The 21,898-nt window shown below is 30.1% G+C and overlaps 4 protein-coding genes and 1 long non-coding RNA gene across 5 annotated transcripts in view; 4 read left to right on the top strand and 1 right to left on the bottom strand.

The window, feature by feature from the left end:
* LOC145194821 (sodium/mannose cotransporter SLC5A10-like) overlaps positions 1-21,898 on the top strand; it is a 297,350-nt gene that overhangs the window by 225,401 nt on the left and 50,051 nt on the right. The window lies entirely within an intron of this gene.
* LOC149880261 (protein GVQW3-like) lies at positions 4,212-4,793 on the bottom strand. The gene has a single exon (XM_090070011.1). The coding sequence runs from the start codon at positions 4,791-4,793 to the stop codon at positions 4,212-4,214; it is 582 nt and encodes a 193-aa protein (XP_089926137.1).
* Positions 5,597-10,320, top strand: LOC145194880 (uncharacterized). Its single transcript, XM_090070558.1, has 7 exons — positions 5,597-5,728; positions 6,486-7,217; positions 7,408-7,679; positions 7,897-9,011; positions 9,231-9,518; positions 9,799-9,918; positions 10,185-10,320. The coding sequence occupies exons 1-7, from the start codon at positions 5,620-5,622 to the stop codon at positions 10,303-10,305; spliced, it is 2,757 nt and encodes a 918-aa protein (XP_089926684.1). The 5' UTR covers positions 5,597-5,619; the 3' UTR covers positions 10,306-10,320.
* LOC149880259 (uncharacterized) lies at positions 14,374-20,018 on the top strand. The gene is made up of 3 exons (XM_090070559.1): positions 14,374-14,542; positions 19,394-19,572; positions 19,665-20,018. The coding sequence occupies exons 2-3, from the start codon at positions 19,450-19,452 to the stop codon at positions 19,980-19,982; spliced, it is 441 nt and encodes a 146-aa protein (XP_089926685.1). The 5' UTR covers positions 14,374-14,542; positions 19,394-19,449; the 3' UTR covers positions 19,983-20,018.
* On the top strand, positions 15,643-17,106 carry LOC149880260 (uncharacterized). The gene is made up of 2 exons (XR_016446275.1): positions 15,643-15,828; positions 15,965-17,106. It is a non-coding gene; the product is annotated as an uncharacterized LOC149880260 (long non-coding RNA).

Genomic DNA, 21,898 nt, shown 5'->3' with positions numbered 1-21,898 from the left:
AAGGTTCTTAATAAAATTGTGTGGTTATGAAAATTTTTTAGTTTTTAATTAGCATGATTCTAGGCATTAGGGTTATGGCGTTTGTTGTTGGTCTTTGAAGAAAAATGAAACATTCCTTTTTATCTCAGGTTTAATAAAAATTAAATTTTAACAGGGGATTAAATATGAAGTATTAAAAGAAAGTCAATAGTTTTAAATGTGTTCTATAACTTATGCAAAACACATATATGCATATACACATATATACAATACACATATATACATATATATTATACTTAAATGCCTCAATATATGTCGTACTTCTTACTCTATAAGTATATGTATAATACAATTAAGTAAAATCTGAGAAATAGGCCGCCACTTAAGATAACAAGCATTTCGTTTGGATCATTCGAAGATTTACGGTTTTAGTTGATCTAACAGAAAGCTTTTCATTCAGAACATTAGATAAAACATCAACAATGTCAAAGCATGTTGAGTTTGAACTTGTTGCAGATGTTAAAATATTAAGATATGTTATTGATACAGTTTTTTTTTGTAAATGTATCGAGACATTCTAAATTGAATTTCCTTATTTTAACATTTCTTTTTGCACAATTCTGACTTTCAATATTAGAAACAAGATTTAAGATAAAACAAGATTAAAAACAAGGTTTAACATAAAGCAAGATTAAAAACAAGGTTTAAGATAAAACAAGATTAAAAACAAGATTTATGATAAAACAAGATTAAAAACAAGATTTAAGGATAAATCTAGAAAGAGATAAGGATAAATTTAGAAATTTATTAACAAATTATAAGAAATATAAAAACAGTGTGATAAGACTAAAAGAGTCATAAAATTTTATTTCTTTTCAAGAAATAACACAAAAAATTATTACATAGAGATTTTTTTATTGCAAATTTGTCAATGGCCCAGTTGAGAGATTTGTGAAATATCTTCAAAATTTTAGCCATACTGATGAAAGTTTGGTATCCGCTTAAGTTCAGTTTCTTCAAAAATATTAGTATTCGTATGCAGTCCTGTAACGATACCTCTACTCATTTGTTTAAAATGAGTAATGGTACCCCATAGCAAAAGATAAAGATCTATATGATTTTTTGTTCTCATTCCTTAATCCGTTAGGACAATCTCCTGTTGATTGTTGTCCTTCAACTGCTTTTTTTTTTGTTTGTTTGTTTTAATTAAACTCACCCGAGGATTTAAGGATCGCAGTGGCAACAGCCATTGCGATCTTTAAGTTGCTCGGGTGAGTTTACCTTTGTCAATACAACAAAAATATTTTGACAAAACAACAAAAATATTTTGGCTCAGGTCAAGGATCAATCGAATAGCTAAAGAGAAAAGGAAAACGTAGGATTAATGGTGCATAAAATGAATGTAATTTTACACCACATGATAAATTCTAAGTAGAAACATTTTATTTCTCCAGAAGTCTCCAAAATGCAGGAATTGCTTTTACATTACTTTAAAATCCTGGCGCATTACCAATTGTTATTTTCGCCTAACAACTGTCACACACCAAACTATGTTACAACGTTTCCGTGTTATTTTTAGCAATCAAAATAAATCTTCTCGCATTTTCCATTCTTTGGCTTTCAATAATATTGCACAATCTTTTGTTGCAGCTTTTTAGCTTACAAATGCTTTTAGAACATAAATTTTAAAACGCAATTAACTTTCATAGTGTACCTATTTAATTACCTTTATTGGTTTTTTGTTTTACCCCAGCTCTTAAAATAAGTTTATTTTTAAAAAATAAGCAATACTTTCAAGCAATTAAGAATTTATTTTGCGTAATTTTAATGTAATTTGTAAAATATTTAAGAAGCCTCAACGAATGAGAGATTAGGAAGCCTCTGCGAATAGAACTCAGAAGGGTTTCTTGATTTATTTGTTTAACGAAGTCAAAGTATTTTTCAAAACAAAAGTAAAAAAACAGTTTTTAAAAACAAACGTTTTTGCGTTTATCATTTACATCGTCGTTCAGTTTAAAAGTAACTAAGAGTCAAAATATTTCACCTAAATAATAGAGTTCAAAACCATATTTCTTACACATTACTTCTTATGTTTACTTTTATAATAAATCCCATATTCAGAGTTGTTATCTGTCCAATATGTCCAAGACAAATTTTCTGCCGACACAAATTATGTCAGAAACATTTTTTTGTCCACTTACTTTGACATAACTTTATGTCTGAGACATTTTCTGCCGACATAAATTGTTTTTTTTTAATTGTTAACATTTTCAAACAGCCGCGATTTGAAAAAGGGCATTATTATGGCATTTTACATTCACGCTTTTGGCATTTCACATGTAAAAAATGTTGGCAACACTGAATTTAATTGTCAATTAAAACGACTAAAATATGACTACTTGGAATGCCCGCTTCCACGTTTGAGACATTAAAACAATTTTCCTAGCTGCATTAAAAAAAAACTCTCGATGCTGGAGCCTTCTGAGCGAAAAAATATTTTCACACGCAAGTTGACTGTAGCGTTTCATGCTGTGACGATTTATAACAATTTTGAATTCTTTGTGTGCATTTTTCACTAAAGACAATTGTCCGATTTCATCAGTTGACGCGAAAGACAATTTATTTTGAACAAATTTCATCAATGAAATCAACTAGTTAATCTTCGGATCGGAAGTCAAAAGGTGTTTTTTATTATCCTTAAAAATTCTTGAGGAACAAAAATTAATTTCAACTTTTTTTCCAAAATAAATACTTTTTCAAGAATTTAAACTTTTCTGTGTTAAATGCCAAAATAAAGGTAAAAGGCCATAAAATACCATTGGATAAAAAAAAAATGCCAATTTTCCAAATATTAACATCCTATAATGCTATGTGGTTTGATTGAGGAGAGCAGACATAAATATTTGATTCTAAGGCATTTAATTGCCAGTTTATTTGTTTGAGTTGTATTATTTACAATCTGAAAAGGGATATTTTCTTTTTAAAAAACGTGTAAGAGAAAAAAAAATTTTAACGACCAAACATTATCATTGATATTTGTTTTATTTGAAATAAATTTTCGGTTAAGATCACAACTCTTCAAAAAACGACGGTTCTGTTAAATTAAAAGAAATTTTGGCCAGAGATTTTCTTACGGCTAAAAATTGCATTCTAACCGCTGCTTGAAATTGTCGGTTGTCCTATGGTTAATCTATTTTAACCTGAAATGCCGCGCTGGTGAAAAATTAAATTTTTAATAAGGTTTGCTTCGACCATAAATTATTCGACCTATCCTGGAACGGAATTAAATATTCTGACAAAGAATTATTTTCTATTTTTTATTATGTTGCAGACGATTAGATCATAGAATTTATGCTGTAAATGGTTCGACCCTTTAAAAGTTCTACTTTTCTTTCTACTTAACATAATTTCTAATGTGGCACAGGACGCCATATAATAAAAACCACATTCAGTAAAAAAAACTAAGTTTGAGACAAAGTTTTTACATTCTAATAAGGGGAAATCGAAACTTTTGTTTTACTCGTCAAATTAATCTGAAATGAGCAATAAAGTTGTAAGATTTTTTCTTCTAAAATAAGAAACAGCAAATGTCTCAGACATAAAGTTATGTCACAGTAAGTGGACAGAAAAATGTTTCTGACATATTTTATGTCGGTGTAAAATATGTCTGAAAATATGTCGACAGATCTGCCAGACATACACGGTGTGTCCCAAAAATAACCGAACTTTTTGGATATAAAATAAAACACACATTATATCATCATTGAAAGTTATTATTTATTCAAAATAGGTTCCATCAGACTCAATACAACGTTTGGCACGATCAACCAGCGCATGCATAGATTTTTTTATGTCATTTATAGGGATGTTCTTCAGCATCTCGGTTACAGCTGCTTTAATGGCTGGGATATCATCATAAAATGCTCCTTTCATCTTGGTTTTCAGTTTTGGAAATAGAAAATAGTCACATGATGATAGATCAGGCGAATCTGGAGGGTGGTTGATGAGAGAAATCCGTTTTTTCATCAAAAATTCGTTCACTTTTTTGGTCTTGTGAGGCGGTGTATTGTCGTGCAATAAAAACAGTTGTTTTCCTGCTGGATATTCAGGTCTAACACGACAAATTCTTTTCCACAAACGATCTAAAACGCCTCAATAGTATTCTCCATTAACAGTTCGACCTTCTGGAACAAATTCCTTGTGGACAATACCCTTCGAATCATAAAAAGTAATCAACATTGTCTTGATTCGAGACTTTTGGAGACGCAATTTTTTTGGTTTTGGCTTGCTTTGGACTTCCATTCAGCAGATTGACGCTTAGTTTCAGGGTCATATTTAAAGCACCATGACTCATCACCTGTTATGATCGAATCAAGAAAGTCTGGATCGTTTTCAACAGTTTCAACAATGTCTTTGCAATTCTCCACACGAGCGATTTTTTGGTCTTCATTTAATTCATGTGGAACAAAACGCGCACATACCTTTCTTTTACCCAAATCTTGAGTTAAAATTCTCCAAATAGTGTTTTTACTTGTATTTAATTCCTCAGCCAACATTCTCGTAGTAAAATTTGCATCGATACCAATGATTTCACGGACTTTTTCCACCAATTCAGCACGAATACTAGCTTCTGGACGACCTGGCCTCAGATCGTCATTTAAATCCTCACAACCATATTTAAATCGTGTAAACCACGTATAAACTTGAGTACGACTCATATAATCATCACCATAAACTTTTTTCATCAATTCGTATGTCTCAGCGAATTTTTTTTCAAGTTTAACACAAAATTTTATATTCGCTCTTTGTTCCATTTTCGTTTTGTAACATTAGGACGCGTTTTTCTTTTATTGAAATGGCTGTAACTTTCACATCTGTCATCCGATTTACATGAATGTAGGTGCGTTTGAAAGAGGATGAATGTATCTTTTTCATGATGCAAATTATCAATGGATGGCGCTGCATGTTATATGATTTAAATATGAAGTTCGGTTATTTTTGGGACATACCGTGTATTATGCCGTAACAACTCTGGCCTTATTTAACAGCATAACAGCAGTTTATGAAATGGAATAGTATAACTTACCTTACCGCGAGAGAGAAGATAAAGGTGGTTTTTTTTTTGTTTTTTTTTACAGTATTTAACAGAATGTCAGAGATCAGCTATAATTGATTGCATCAGCAAACATTGCTATTTCATACTTCGATTGCAAGCAATTTCTTTTTGCCAACATTAAAACCAAACCCGTGAAGATTAAATGCTATCACAGCAGTTTTGTAATAATCCTGAACACAGATTGTTCCATGTTGTGATCCTCCTACGCATATAACCCTTTTATATATTTGATCATATATATTATTCTAAAATCAGACAATAAAGATAGTTTTATACAACTTTTAAAATAACGCGACTTCTAATCTTTTTTAATGTCTCTATTTCCTATTTTTATGCACGTTTTTATAATGCGTTCCACACGAACCCACTTATGTAATTCGTATTACATAATTACGTAGTTATCATTCTCAACAGTCCATTAAATATGTTTCCTAGAATTGGATTTCCTAGAATCGGATTGGACTGCGATATAAATTCAATTTTGCATTTAAGTGCTTTTGTAAAAAGAAATTTGCTCGGAAAAAATGGATGCTTACCATGCCGGTAATGAATTCTTATACCAGCCTGCTGAAACCACATTCACGAAGGGAGCTGCACCCAGACCAGATTCCAATGAATTTGGAGTAAAAGAAGGTAATAATTATTAGAGATTGCAATACAAAAATATTGTTACCCTCAAACTGAGAGAATATGAGTTAACATACTTCGTTTAAAAGTTACTTAATGTGTTCTTTTTTAAAGAAAAACAAGGAGCGTTGCTGACAAGGAGCGTTGCTGAGTTTGAGTAAAGATCTTAAGTTAGAGCTTGTGTAAAGATATTGTTAGTCGTCGAACTTCAGTGTTGAAAGTCAACTATAAATTGCTTTACTAGTAGTAAAAAATGTTCTATGAACGAATTTTGATGAACAGTAAAAGATCAGTAGAAAGAGAATAAAATTCTACATAAAAATAATTTTTCTTTTTTTCAAGTTTTTGTCGAAGATCTGCATTTTTGTAGCAATGCCATCATAACTAAAAACTTTTAGAAAAAGTTAGAGACTGCCATAGATTAACTTTGCATAATTAACTCTTTAATTAACTTTTTCTTGATTCTAAGTTTCATATATAGAGATTATTTTTTAATTATGCAAATTCAGATATTCAATTGTTCATCGTTTATCGTTTCAGAAATGAAAGTGTGATATTCAAGAAAAAAATTTTAGATTTTTAAAAATTCTGTTCGAAAAAAAGACTACAATTTTAGAGTGCAGGTCACTTTCTCTAACCCTATTCTACATTATCACTTTGCTTAATGAATTTTTCATTACACCCAAGTATTTTCAAATTTAGAAGTAAAATGTCTAAAGTTTGTCAAATTTAGAAGTAAAACGTCTAAAGTTTTATCTTTCAGGACCAAAAGGATGTTTGATGTGGGCACAACATGGTTTTTTTCGTTTGATCCCAATAAATATTGAGAAACCTGTTTTTACAATTAATAATACATATTGTGCGCTCGCATTGGCGATAATTTCGATTCTCTTCATCAACCCTACTTCAGAACTAGACCTCTTTTACTTTTTTACGTGTATTTTTGTTCTTGTATCCTTTGTTGTACTAGCGTTAAAAATAATAAAACTTGAAAGGAATCTGGCAGACAGCATAAAGAAACTTGATAGACAGCACAAAGAAATTATTTTTTTGCAGGATCAGCTATCATTAATCAAAGAAATCAGTGAAAGGTCAGATATATTCAAAAAAGCATTAAGAGAATTACAGAACGACTGTACTGTTGACAGATTATCAAAAACTATTTTAAAAATTGAAGAAGATTTTGAAGCTTTTATATCAAAAACAGAAGTCGAAGTTTTGAAATGTCAAAAAGAAATACAGCAGCTGAACCACAAGCATAACTTTGAATCCGCTATGAAGGATTTCCAATTTAAAATTCAAGAGTGTGCCAGAAAGATCCAGGAGAAGCAAAACATTTTGAAGACTATGAAAGAGTGCTATAACGAAATTAATATCAATTACAAGATGATATTGAATGCAATACCATCCATTTCAGACAAAAACTTTATGGACGTTGAAGACCTGAACGTAAAAATGGAAAACTTTAAACAGAATGCAGCTCTTCCTTTTAGGAGTAAGCGGTCTTTTATAAATGAACTATTTTTCTAGATTTCGATAAAGAAATATGTTTGATAAATATCTGCATTTTTAAATTACTTTTTAAATTTAAATTTGTGTTTTTAGTTTTTACGGTATTGCAGTTAAACAGCTAAAAAGTAAAGTGCGAATAACCAATAACAAAATAGTTATCACATTATTTTCAGATTATTGCAAGGAATTTCAAACATTTTATGATCAAGTGGAACAATCTGATGACAATACATGTGATGGAACATTTTTATTCAGAGCTACAAATTTGTTCAACACTTGTTCAAAAGATCTAGATAGCATTAAAAAAGAGTTAACAGAACTTCTGAAATTCTATTTTGTAACTCCTGAAGGTAAACTAGCGCGTAAGGTAAAAAAGAGTGCTAGAAGAATAAAAAGTCTAAACGGAGTTGAGATTTTTAAGCTTCCGATAAGCAAAATTCATGAGGTTAGCCAATTTTACTTTTTGTTTTCTAATACAAAATTTTATAACAAAACCAGAATTTTTTATACTACTCGGTTAAAAACGTAGGAAACCCGTACTCAGCTGAGAATTATACTGAGCCAGAAAACTCTAGCTTTGATATAACTGATTTAGTATTTTGATTTGCAAACTTTTTATAGGAAAAAGATTCTTTTATTTTTAAGTATGTTTCTAATTTCAGGACCAGCAACATAACTTTCGGCATTACTCTACTGAAGAGAATACTGATTGCACCAAACCGTTCAAGGTCATCATGATGACTGGGATGACAGGAGCAGGAAAGAGTTTGATGCTTAACAACATTTTGAATTACGTGTACGGAGTCACCTTCCAGGACAACTTTCGTTTTCAATTAATTGTTGAAGATGAGGAGTTTGCTGAGCGCCATGCAAATGGAGATGTTTCTACAAGCCATGCAGACAGTATGACCAGATGGATTAGTAGTTACACGCTTTATTATGAAGAGGGATTTAGAGTGCCGTATACTTTAATTCTAATCGACACCCCTGGATTTGGAGACACTCGAGGAGTTAATTTTGATGAAAACATCGGCAGATGTCTTCAGAAATTTTTTAATAATGACATCCACCCAATTGATGAGTTGTCCAGTATTAGTTTTGTTATTCAAGCAAGTCAAGCAAGATTGACTGCTGAGCAAATATACGTCTTCAACGCTGTTCTTAACATATTCGGTAACAACGTGATCAAAAACATATGTTTGCTTTTTACATTTGCTGATGCTCAACTGCCTCCTGCTCTTGAGATTGTGAAAAGAGAGAAAATACCATACCCAGATGAGGGGGTTTTCAAGTTTAATAATTCAGCAGTTTACGCTGGACGTGCTGACGAATCCAATGCATATTACTGGAAATTTGGCTTCGACAGTCTTGATAAATTCTTTTTACACATCGCGGTAGTGGAGCCAGCGAGTTTGACACTAACAAAGGAAGTTTTGAAGGAAAGACAGCACTTACATCAGCTTTTGGAAGGGTTGCAGCGATTCATAAATGATGGTTTTGAAACGTTGCAGTCACTTGAAAACACTACACAAGTGATTATGGAACTTAAAGGCACAATGAGAGCAAACAAAGATTTTAAAGTCAAGAAAATTGTGCATCCCCAAGAGACAAAGGTTGTTGACCATAACATTACAAACTGTAAAGTTTGCATGTTCACCTGCCATGACCCTTGTGGTATCGAAGGAGACAACAAAGAGGACTGTGCATCAATGATAAAAGGAAAGTGTGTCATGTGTTCTGGAAAATGTCCCTGGGAATCTCATAGCAACGGTGATAGGTAAGTAAATATTAAGGTGTGGTAAGTTTTCACATAAGAGTTTCAGAATTTTAAGTCATGAACATTGCATTTTTTTTGTAACAAAACAGTTTCTAGATAATATGTGAAAGCCTCTATTTTGAATGTATCAACTAGGGCTAAACAAATTTAAAAAATCACCAAAGTGTTTTTTGAGCATTAGCTATTAACTTTTAAACTGCAACACTGTTTATTTAATAGGATTTACATTTACACTAAAGTAGAATCTGAAGAAACTATTCAAGAGATGATGGACAAGTACCACATTGCTTTAAACGACAAGGGAGCCAAGTTAAAGCTTACTAAAAAGCTGCTCAACGATTACAAGGACCACAAAGGAAAATTGTTTGAAGATATCCAAGAGGCATGCAAAGCGGCACAGAGATTAGAGGAAATTGCTTTAGGAAAAAGTCTTCTTTCCAGTGTTGCTTACCTTGATAGACTTATAGAGTCTGAAAGACGAAGCGACAGACCCAATAAGGATAACAGGCAATTCATGCTATATTCATTACATAAATACTTTTAACATGTTTATCGATTACATATATACTTTTAACATGTTTATCGATTACATATATACTTTTAACATGTTTATCGATTACATTATACTTTTAACATGTTTATCGATTACATATTTACTTTTTATATGTTGATTCTTGCTACATTTGCACTCACATGCAAAAAAAACACTTTATTGTTATTTACTAAGTTTATTCTTTTTATTTTGTCAGAATGTTTTATTATACATATTTGTTTTTTTTTCTTATAGGATTAAACAACTCCAACATTTCAAAGAGAGAGCAGAACTGCTAAGCCATGCGCGGACAAATCCAAGTATGGTGACTGAAAAAATGAACAAGTATGAGGCAAAAGTAATGAATGAAATAAAGTGAGATTTTCTCTAATATGCAGATTTTAAATTGCGGCATGGTTTTTTTTTAAACAATGATAATAACTGCATTAAAAGTCTTCACTGAATTAGAAATTAATAATAATAACTTCTTAAGAGGAAGTCAGATGCGATTGAGAATGTCTCTCATATAAGTCATTACCAATCAAGGAATAGAAATTAATGTTACAAAAAGATTGTTGACAATATATAGTTTCTATTATTAAATATTAAATTTCTATTTAAATTTATTCGAATATTTTCAGAAAATTGGAAGAGGAGCTCACAGACGAAGTACACTGTTTATCCAATGAAACGCCAGTGGCCAAGAAAGACAAGCCGAAGAATGTTTTCACTGTAGTCAAAGAGCTTCTTAGTAATGTTTAGTTTTTAGTTAAGAGTTCAAATCCGCTTTACGATTTTCTTTTTTCTTTTTTTTTTTTGAAAAAGATTAGTAAGGTGAATTGCTACACGTTCTAAATTAAAAGAAAAAGGTGATTCGTCTCTTCATTAAGCTGTCTCCTTGAATTTAAACGAACAACTCTTACCATTTAAAAGTATGGAGGAGAGTTTTTGCTTTGTTATTTTTTTCTATTTAACCTTTTGAAATATATAAAATCTATGCTAAACATAATTTCAGAAAAACTGAATTGGCATGCAAGTTATATAACAGCGGGTATGGCGATCGTAACATGTCACTAAAATCCATTTTCTGTAAACAATTGTTTGAAAAAACCTCTAAAAACACTGTAAAACACAAACAAGTCCTTCAAAATTGGTACTCTAAAGCGGTAAGCATTGTTTAAGCGAGACAAATCTTTTCATTTTTAAACTTTAAATTCATTTACAGTGTGAAAATAAGATTTCTATCAATTTTTATGTTAAACGTATTCAAATTCAAAAAATAATATTCGGAAGTAATTTGAAAAGAAGACTTTTGACAGACAGAAGTTGCAATACAGTAGCCAAATTTAAATATAGTACGCAAAAGAGCTCAACTATTTCTAAATACTGTAGCATCTATTTAAATTAATTGTAATGAATTAAAATTATCTCCTTGTGCATGGCCATTTAACGTAAAAGGTACCATTTTCTGGGTACTAAACACACAAAACTAGACAAACTTTATAGTAAAAAAAATCATTTTGCAGAATTATATTTGGAGCAGATAGAGTTGTATCTTATTAGTTTTTGCTGCGTTTACTTAGGGTGTTAAACGTACATAATCTTAAAATAGGGTAACGTGTTGTACCTTTGACCGCGTTTCAATTCCAAGCGTTTTTTGTCAAGGCATTTACTCTATTCAAATAATTATAGTTCAAAAAGTACTTCCTATTTTTTAGTGTTTTTAATATTATAAAAATGTCAAGGATAAGAATTAACACCAATAAAAGTAATAAAAAGAAACTGCAGATTCTTTAAACGCTTTTCAGCAACCTGAATCGATATGTCTGGACAATAACTTGTGATATTGTAATAATGCCTTTAAACAATAACTGCTAATTACAGTGGTGTGTACTTTATTACGTTTGAAGAGGTAAAAGAAGGATATTGCAGAACAATTTGATAAACCTATTTTTTATCAAAATCAAAAAGCTTCAATTTGGAATTAATCTCTAATCTCTTTTTTTTTAAAAAAAAAACTCCTACTAATAAAAACTCCAAGCAGCTCCAAGGGCTCCAAGCAGCTCCAAGCAGCTCCAAGCAGCTCCAAGGGCTCTGGACAGAACGTTTTAGACTTGTTTGAATACATGTTTGTTTTTAAAATGAAATTGAGCGATCTTTCTCCATTTTAGCAGCATGAATAACATTACTTAAGTAATAAGTGTGAAATTTCATTAAAAATTATTTTGGTTGTAGGTTTTGATCCTTTTGTGGTTTGTGATTGTTTTGTTTTATAATGGGCTATTAAATACAGAAAACAGTTGACACAATTTTTGTTTTTATTTATAATTTATTCTCTGAATCCGCTGAAGCGTTGATTGTACTTTATGGGAACTTAAATGAAATCAAAGGCGAAATTATTGTAGTGAAGTGAAGTGTACGTTATTGTTGAAAATACTCACTTTATTTCACTACATTCGTGAATAAAATGTCTCATTCTCGGTAAATTTTTTTGATCCAAATTCGTTTTTTTTTTTCACAATTTTTTACTTTGTTGCTGATATTTAATAGCCCACTAAAGAGTTTTTTTCTCATTCACAATCTTGGTCAAAGAACTACTCGATTTTACGTCAACTGTGTAAGAAAAATATTTGCCTAAAAAATGAATTTTGCAAAGTAGACAATGGTATGTTGATAGGACTTGTTAATTTGATTACACTCATTTTTATCAGCAGTCATTCTGTAGGCAATCATTTCAACGGCAGTCATTTTGCCGGCAATCTTTTTGCTCCAATGTATTCCTTTTTAAAGATTTATCTAAAGTTGTTTTGGTGATAGTATTTTTTTGCACTACGCTTTTTTACGGCAAAAAATGGGTTTGAGGTGATTTCGAATACAAGCTTTGTTAAACACAACTAGTATTTGCTTATAATGCTTCATGATTTCTTCAAAGATTGTTAATTTTAAATATGCAATGCAGCTTCGAGGTTATTTTAACATTTAGTCTCCATACTTTTAAGCAATCATTCTCTCTTTTTTAAAATTCTAACTTAATCCGATCAGATAGAAGCGTTCAGTACAAATCTTGTACTACCACGGTAATCAGCGTTTGTTATCTTGATTACTTAGAAAGTTATAAAAACCTTGTCCTGGTTGGGTAGGTTTCAAGGTAGACATTTATTACACAAATTTATATTTAAATAATGCGTGAATTAAAATAAACTTCGTCTGATATTAAGCAGGACGCGTTTCCACGTTCATTAGAATACTTCTTTTTCCTGTAAACGGTGCTGCGAGTCGGATAATATCAAACCAACCATGGCTTATTTTAAATTGCGTATTTTCGATCGTTTAGGTTTTAAATGAGATGAAAACAAGAATGCTTGTCATAAGTTTAGAATGCTCTGGTTTTCCTTTTTCTCTTGTTTGAGTAAGAAGAAAAGCATATGCTGTTTTGATAAGAAATAACTTTTTTTTTTTTTAATGAGTCCTCTCTTTTCTGCGACAAATTTGAAGTAAAAATTTTTCCTTTTGAAAAACATTTCTAACTTTAATGAAAATATAACAAATCTTTAAAGAGGCATTCGGTTTGATAAGGAAAAATAAAAGCAATAGGATGAGGTCTTTTTTTTTTTTTTTTACTAAAGCATAGTTATTTTTTTATTTCTCAGTTCTTACAAGAAATATCTTTAAAAACGTCGTCACGCCCAGGAAACGTTTCCAATAATAAGAAAATTTTGCAGATGTCAATTCATTTTAAAAATCTTTTTCTGATTACAAGTTAAATTATGTAAGAAACCAAAAAAAGACGTAACACAGAAAAAACAGTATAAAAAGAAACTCATTTATTCAGAAAACCAAGACAATAATTTTTAGAAATTGAATGGGAGAAGCATAAGCTATAGAAATGTGGGCATTTAAGGTGTAGTAGTTTTGGCAAGGAATGAGAGATTTATGTCAACAGCCGGTTTGCAAGTAAGATGTAACAAGTTACTCTTAAGAGGGAAAAAAAATCAAAAGGGAAGCTAATAAAGAGGTTTGCCCAACTTGCACTGCAATGACTTAAACAACGTAAACGCTTTTTATTTTTTATAAGAAACAAAGAAAATGGGCTGGTACTTGAAAGTTTCTTTTTTTTTTTAAGGGTACTTATTTACAACTCTAGTACTAAAAGATTCTTAAGAGTTTCTTAAGTTATCAAAAGAGAAAAAAGTAAGTAAAATGCAATTTGAAAACATGTTAACAATTAAGATAAAATGTTTTACAGTTTGTCAAATAAGTTTATTTGAACTTATTTTAAATTTGTTTTAATTCCATCAATATCATTGAATGTAATATTGCGAGGTTAGAATTATTTTGTTCTATCTCCAAGTTTAAAGGTTGGGAGAAAGTTTTTGATTTTTTCTAAAAGTAAAAATTATTTAAAATTTTAGCTTTAATTTTTAAAGAAATAATAACTTATGCTTTAAATAATTTATGTTTAAGCAAATTACTTAGAAAAAAAGCTATAAAATAAAGCGTATTTTAAAAGTAATTATTACTAATTAAAATTAATAACTCATTTTCTCCCAACTTTTAAAATGGGAGATAGAACAAAATAATTCTAACCTCGCTATATATTGATTGGGTTCAAAACATTCCAGTCGGATATAATTAGCAATAACTCGAGAAATACTAAACGAATTAATTCCAAATTTTTTCATATTGAAGTTTATTGCGTCATTTAAAGTTTTTAATGAGCTTTTTACAGATTTCAAAGGACGCTAAGAACTTTTTTGAGTGTCGGTGCCGTCATGGCCTGGATTTTGTTTTCAGTGACCGTTTTCGATGCTGAGTTCAATTGTAGCTTAAATTCTTCGTCATCTTTCACTGATTAGTTGCTTTTCAACAAGATTCCTTTTACAAGTGCCCAGTAACTCTCAACTTTGCGCTGCTCAGGGTAGTTCGGAGGATTCGCATCTTTTTGGACAATTTCGAAGCCATTCAGATTGTATCAATCACTTTGGGATTTTTACTTGGTGTAAGTCTTCATTCTTTCTTCCGATTATTCAATTAATTACTTATTTTGGACTGATAAGTTGAAAGTATTACAAAAACACCAATGCAATTAAATATATGTATATAGAACGTCATCGTAAAAAAAAATTTGGAATTCATTCGTTAAGTATTTCTCGAGTTATTGCTAATTATAATCGACCAGAAAGTTTTGAGCCCAATCGAGAATCTTCAGGCTTGTCCCTGAACAGAACAAAAATTAGGAAATATTCTTTGAACTCTTAATAAGTTTCTTATCGAAAAGTAACATGGCATTATTACTTTCTTAAGATTTCTTATAAAAAAAAGCATCATAGAAATTTTTTTTTTTTTTTTTTTTTTTTTTTTTTTTTTTACAATGAGACACATGAAGTTTTTTAAACATTTTTTTTTAAAAAAAAAAAAAACATAAATCTCACTGAAGTTTAACAAGAGAAAAACTTAAAATAGTGAATCTCAATGCTGATATCTAAAAATTCACATGAGAATCGCAAAGAAGTCTTTCATTAAATAGTTCATTAGTTCATCAGTCAGTTGCTCATGAATGCGTAACAATCGCAATTAATTTAATTGTCAAAATTTTAGTTAATTTTATAAAAATCTCCGATTGCTGAGTATTACAATTAATTTAAAAAAAAAAAAAAAATGTTGTGTAAGTCAAGATTTTATGATTTCTTCTTTCATTTTTTTACTCTTTTGGTTGGATTGCTTTCCCAAAAACTGCTTGCACTTGTTTGCTTTTTAAATGTTCTTTTGCTCAGAGAAATCAGAAACTTATTTTCTTGTATTTAAGTTCCACGTTGCATTCATGTAGACCATTTTTTCTCTCTCTCTCCTGTGTAAGCCTGTTGAAAGAGCAATAAGAATATTTACATGTTGATCATTAGGCTTTCGCATCAGGATAATAATAAAAACTAATCTAAGAAAATTTAACCAATCAGTTTTTAATACGCAATGTAAAATCTGAATGGGATTAATTCGGAAAAATTTTGCATAACAAAGTCTTCATGAAACTATGGTAAACTCAATAATAATAACAACTTAATATTGCAGCTGTAATTAATTGAGCATTAAAACTTGAAAAAACGCCTTGTTTAAAGCGGAAACGAATTTAAAATATTCATTTCATGTCAAAAATAACTTTTACTTCAATGTGCATGTCTGTACTATAAATTAAAGCTCAACTCATAGCGAGGATAATGTAAAAACAAATAAAAACTCCTCTCTTAAGATAGGCTTAAAGTTGAAGGCTGTTTCTGACATTTTGTTTAGGTATATTATTCTTTCTTAACGGTTTACACATGCGTATATGTATGTTATCTAAATCATAATCCTCGTTTGCTTTCAGTTCATTTTTTTACATTTTATCATCATTATCAATAGTTGTTTTTTTTTAATTTTCGTTTAGACGAAACTTTCACCGTAATATGCTAAGAGATTCACTTTCAGTATTTTGATTGGTTGAAAATACTTTTTTTAGTTGAGTGAAACATTAAGTTATTAGGCCGACAATGACCAATTTTACTCGACAAGTACCGTTTGGTGAAATAGAAAATAGTGCGACATTGATGATATATGCACTCCTCATCGTGTTGGGTTTGATTACAAACATTTACATAGTTTACTTGTTTTTCTTAAGCAAATCAAGAACGAAGTTCTGTAGGTTCCTGCTTCAACTGTCTTTAATCAATATAGGCCAATACATCGGGGTAATACCTTACCTGGTGATAGATTTGCGAATAACATCTATCTACAACAAGTACTACGAAAGCTTTCTTTGTAGTGTCAGCGATGGTCACAGCTGCATGCTAGTTTTTTCAATGGCATCCTGTCTTTTGTTAACTTTTATGTCTATCATGAGGTGTGAGTCGATGGTGAAACCATTTCTAAAGTGCATAAACGACCAAAACCTCAATAAAGTATTTCTCTTTACATGGTCGTTTGGCTGTTTTTCTTTTATACCTTATGTTCTCTCGTACCGGCTAGATCATCAAGCTGGTGTATGTTTACGCAAATGGATAGTAGGTGAAACTTTTGGAGTTGTGTACATGACCGTAATGTACGCATGCGGAATGATAATTCCGCTTACCACTATGATTGCAGCTTGTGTTATAAGCTATGTAAAAATTTACAAGAGGTATTCCAAAGGAAAAACGCTATCTAATATAAACTCAGTAGTCAATGTAAGACATCAAATTGTTTTTCGATTAATAAACTTAGCAGTTATATTTACGGTAACCTGGTTTCCATATTCTATCTATTGGGTATTAACATACACAACCTATGGTGCCAACGAGGTTAATAAGCAGATGACGAGGCTCAAAATTCTTCGTTACATTTTAATTCCTAGTTTAATAGGAAACATAGCCGGACCATTACTAAATGCTTATTATTGGAAGCCTTTTCAGAGTTCGTTAAAGTTTTTCATAAATTGTACTCGATCCAACAAAAACTATATAGAAGAGGAGGAATGCCATGGAGAAAACCTTCGTTTCGCTCTTATTGTTAAAAAAAATAAAAATCTTTTGGTGAAAACACCGAAACTTTAAAGGTTGATGTTTTTCAATGTAACAATAATTACAATGTTAATGATATCAAAAATGATAATAATAATAGTAATAATAATGATAATAGTAGTAATAATAATAATAATAATAATAATAATAATAATAATAATAATAATAATAATAATAATAATAATAATAATAATAATAATAATAATAATAATAATAATAATAATAATAATAATAATAATAATAATAATAATAATAATAATAATAATGATAATAGTAATAATAATAATAATAATAATAATAATAATAATAATAATAATAATAATAATAATAATAATAATAATAATAATAATAATAATAGTAATAATAATAATAATAATAATAACAATAATAATAATAATAGTACTAATGATAATAGTGATAATAATATTAGTAGTAATAAAAAAGTAATGATAATATTAGCAGTTTTATGATGATTATTATTACAATTATTATTGTAATTGGATAATTATTATCATCATTCAAATGAATAATCAAAAAAATAAGCCATTTAGCTACCAAATTAATATTTAATATATATTTAAAAACCATTGATAAAGATCTTTTTGTATGAGTTAAATTATTAGTTCGTTATTTTTATGCAAATGGATTTGATAAAAGAATGATAGGGAATAGGGAGTAGGGTGATATATTATAGAACTGACGCAAATTATTGGTAGGAATTTTAGACATGCAGTGAATGCAATTTATTAGACAATAAAGTTCATATATTCATTAACAATAATAGATAACGCTGGTCTTTAAAAAATATTTGGTAACGTTAAGGAATCTAAAATTTTTAAGGTGGTACACCCCCTTTAAAAATTTTAATATGTTTTACTTACAAAAATGTAAGTATCTTCAGTTTTGTTAAAGCTTTTGTCTTCAAATTTTCTCAGTATGTTTATTAACATATCTATGAAGACTGGAACTAGAATTATAAAATTTAAAGAGTAAATAAGTTAGTTTAAATGTAATTTGTTAGACTAACACAAGCAATAAATCAATATCTGTACGTTTAATGCTGCTGTTTCGGATTTACCCAACATTTGAAAAATATTTTAGTTTGTGCCCTGGAGCAACTCTTTTTTCACCATATAGCAAAACATGGTGTATTTTGTGCAAATTTTACTAAAAACCTTATTTTAGTAAAGGTAAGATTTTAGACAAATTATGCTGACTCAGCATCAAAAAATGTAAAATTCGTTTTTCTTTTAAAAAGCTAAAGTTTTAACAGAATTTCCATATGTAAAAAATTGATAACATGCTTTGAACCAATATTGATTAAAAGTTAGATTTAATGTGGGTGTCCCACCTTAACTGATTTAGAAGATTTTTGTAACTCTGAATACAAAAATGACATTTGTTTCTTTCTAGTTTTATATTGTTGTGAAGCATTTAAGTGTTAAGAAGTAAAATATGCTGGTCTAATTGAACAAAACAAGATGCTTGAATATGATCAAAGTTAGCCATCAAGTTGCTCTAAAAAAGCCTGGAAAACTTATTAAAAAAAAATTTTTATATCAGTTGAGTATGGTTTGCAAACCAGGCTTATCTCTAAATGTTTTAAATAAATTTAGCGTTCAAACGTTAGCGAGCCCATTTTTTGAGAAGCATTAGATTAGGAGAAGGAGTGCACAGTTCATCAATTTTCTGAATTTCTTTTAAAGTTACAATTTTGTAAGATATCTGATAAATAAAGATATCAATATATGATATATACAATAGTTTCAATAAATCAATATATCAACGATATGTAGAGATAGAAAATATTTCAACAGTATTGAGATACCAAACATTTCGATATACATTATATAAATTAAGATAATAAATAAATCAGTATATAAGAAGAGCACACAGGAAAAAACGGCAGTTATATTTTGTAATTTTTTAAGCTTATGCCTCTGTCATAAATAGTGTTTACTAATCTATATTTTGAGTGAAAAAACGAAAATATATTTAGGAAATTTAGAGAAGAAAAAACCCTGCCCAATTTAAAGAGGCATAGTCTGCTGTTTATGCAAAAAAACAAAAATAGCAATAACATGAAATGCAACGCTGATGAAAACAACAATAAAGATGGTGGATGTTAGTAATAGCGTTTATATTGCAATAGACCGAAGAAGAGAAAATTAGGTCGTTACAGGTATTTAGAGGAGTCATAGGTTAAAAAGATTTTTAACATATTAGTAAAGCAAGTAACCTAGGCCTTAGCCTTATTCTATACCACAAAACTTTAGCATGTTTGTTTTTTCATTTAATTTTTACATCTTTTCTCTGCACAGGGGAACCACCAAAGGATCTAAGAGGACAGCACAATAACAGACTCATAGACTTAGTGATGATGTGGCAAAAAGATTACAAAACCATATTTCAGCCTTCTGAGAAAGATCTCAATATACACGTGTACATTTGGGAAAAGTTGACGTATCTATTTGCCAGAGGAGTTAAGTATAAACAAAATGTATACAATGTTTAATGACCTATATCCAATTATGCAGGTGTCTTTTGAAATGCACAGAAAAAAATTTAACAATCGTTTTGATATTCCTTTAGGATACCCAAGAACAGATACTTGTCCAAAAATGTGATGAAATAAAGATAAGCATTAAAAAAGCTTTTAAAAAACTTTCTAATAATCCTGTCAGTGAACATCTTAAGCAGGCTCTCCGAAACTTCCTATTCGAAAGACACATTCATCAAAGAAAGGCAGATACTTTTTATGAAAGAAAACGAGAAGCGCAACCCAAGCAAAGAACAAAATTTTGGAAAATTTTGTTGTTCTTTAGAACCCTCCTTCTTTCGAGTGCTTACAGCTCTAAAAGCCATCATCCAAAACCAGAAGTTTTAAATGATTGTCTTGTGCAGAATTAATGGCCTTCATAGTTTTATTTTGCCCATTTGTTGTTTTTTTTTCTAAACCAGTGATATCTTCCTTTATTCGTACGAATCGGTTGATGATTGGTTTATAGTGTTTGGTGAAAAACCTAGAGTATTTTGTTGGCCCAGTTTTTTATCCATAAACATATCTTTAACATCTCGCCTCACAGATATTCTGAGATAAGATGGAGTTAGTTAATTAGATTAACAACATTGTTAATCTAACTAACTAAAAACACAAAATTTTCTTTTCATTTAGCATAAAATTCTTGTTAAATGAAACGCAAATTTTTTGTTACTTATAACACTTATCTTTCTTAATCCTCCGCACCATGACGCTTTTTTTAGCGTTTAACTCCATCCAGAATCTTTTTCATTCACTAAGAGCTTTTTCCCTATCTTAGTTAATTTGTGATGTTCTTCTATCTTAATATGTTATTTTACGTGTACACTGCCTTCTCTCTTCCCTTATCTGTCTATACTTTTTAAAATCACTTAGCGACAGTTGTAAACTCTCCTTGTGAAACAAAATTATTATTTAGCGCTTTTTTTTTTTTTATCGCTAAAAGTGCTTACTTTTGCCTATGTCATGATTTTTATCTTTTCATGTTTTTCAAATTTTTAATAACTTTTTTTATTATAAAATTCACCTACAATACCTAGCAATCCTAAATCTAAAGCTGTTGCATCAATAGCTACCACTACACCAGCAATACCTTGCCCCATAGATATAGCTGTAAGTGCTGTATCAGTATTGATAATTCCATTTGTAAGTCTATGATATTTTTTACTCAAGTGTGTTAAACTTTGAATTTCATTAATCTCTTGCAATCTTTATCCAGAACCAAGAACACAATCATAATCAACGTACTATGCATTGCCATGAAGACATGGGCAGCCATGAAGAAATAGACAGAGGCTGGAAACTTTTTCCTTATCACTGGGACATCTTTAGGGTCTTGAGCTAAACATCTGATAATTCTTCTGTTAACTTTGGCATCCACAGTGAAGATTTTCTCATCGCTGAAAAATACCGGATTCGTCTGGCTGCTTTATGCTTGATTGATGTTAAAAGAAGGAAGCACCTGGCCTCTCTCCTCGCCTTCATTTCAGCAGGCAAGATCTGTCTGACTTTTAGGACATTGAACTTGTACCTGAGGTTTTCATGGATGGCTTTTCTCATGTTGTCAGGAATCACATCCATTAACTTGCTCAGTTTCCTGATGGAAATGTTAGGATCGTCGCTAATGATCTCCTGGAGCCTGATGATGAAGTTCTGATTCCTGATCGGTCTTCCTTGTTATGCTCCTTGAGATTGCAGAACTCACAATTTCATTAAATCTATTTGCAATGTCATAAACTATACTTTTTGGATACCCGAACCACCTAATACTTTTCTGGATTGAGTACCCGCCGCGAAGTGACTCTATCACTGCGGTTCTGCTATCATATTTCCTCGACATGGTGATGAAGATTATCGAAAAAAATTTTATTTTCTTAAAAATCAACTTTATAACTTTTTTGTAACGTTTTTTTATAACTTTTGAATTTTGAGGCATTGAGTTTAACGGAAAACAAATTTCGGGAATTTTTAAAAAGTTCCGGGTTTAAAATGCCCACCCTGTAGAGTTTCTGGTTTTTTATTGCGAGTGCTATTTTGCTGAACTGTGGTATTTCGTGAAATAGTTTTGGTAATTGGATAGTGTTTTTAACTTACTCAATTTGAAATTCAACTAAACTTCTGTTTCAGGTATGTTCAAAAAATGCTAATGTTTTTTTTGCTGCATATATAATGTTATAATGTTGCATATCTTGTAATCAGTTTTGCTTAAATGCGATATCGAAAAAAATAAAAATAGTTTGCTACTTTGTATGATTTCTCACATGGAACAACTTGATGTAAATGTTTT

Source organism: Hydra viridissima, unplaced genomic scaffold (genome assembly GCF_058129835.1).
Source record: "Hydra viridissima isolate aposymbiotic clone 2 unplaced genomic scaffold, HvirCarnegie_v1 scaffold_13, whole genome shotgun sequence".
NCBI classification, from domain to species: Eukaryota; Metazoa; Cnidaria; class Hydrozoa; order Anthoathecata; family Hydridae; genus Hydra; species Hydra viridissima.
Note: the sequence above shows the minus strand (reverse complement) of the source record. Positions and strands in the feature narration are given on the sequence as shown.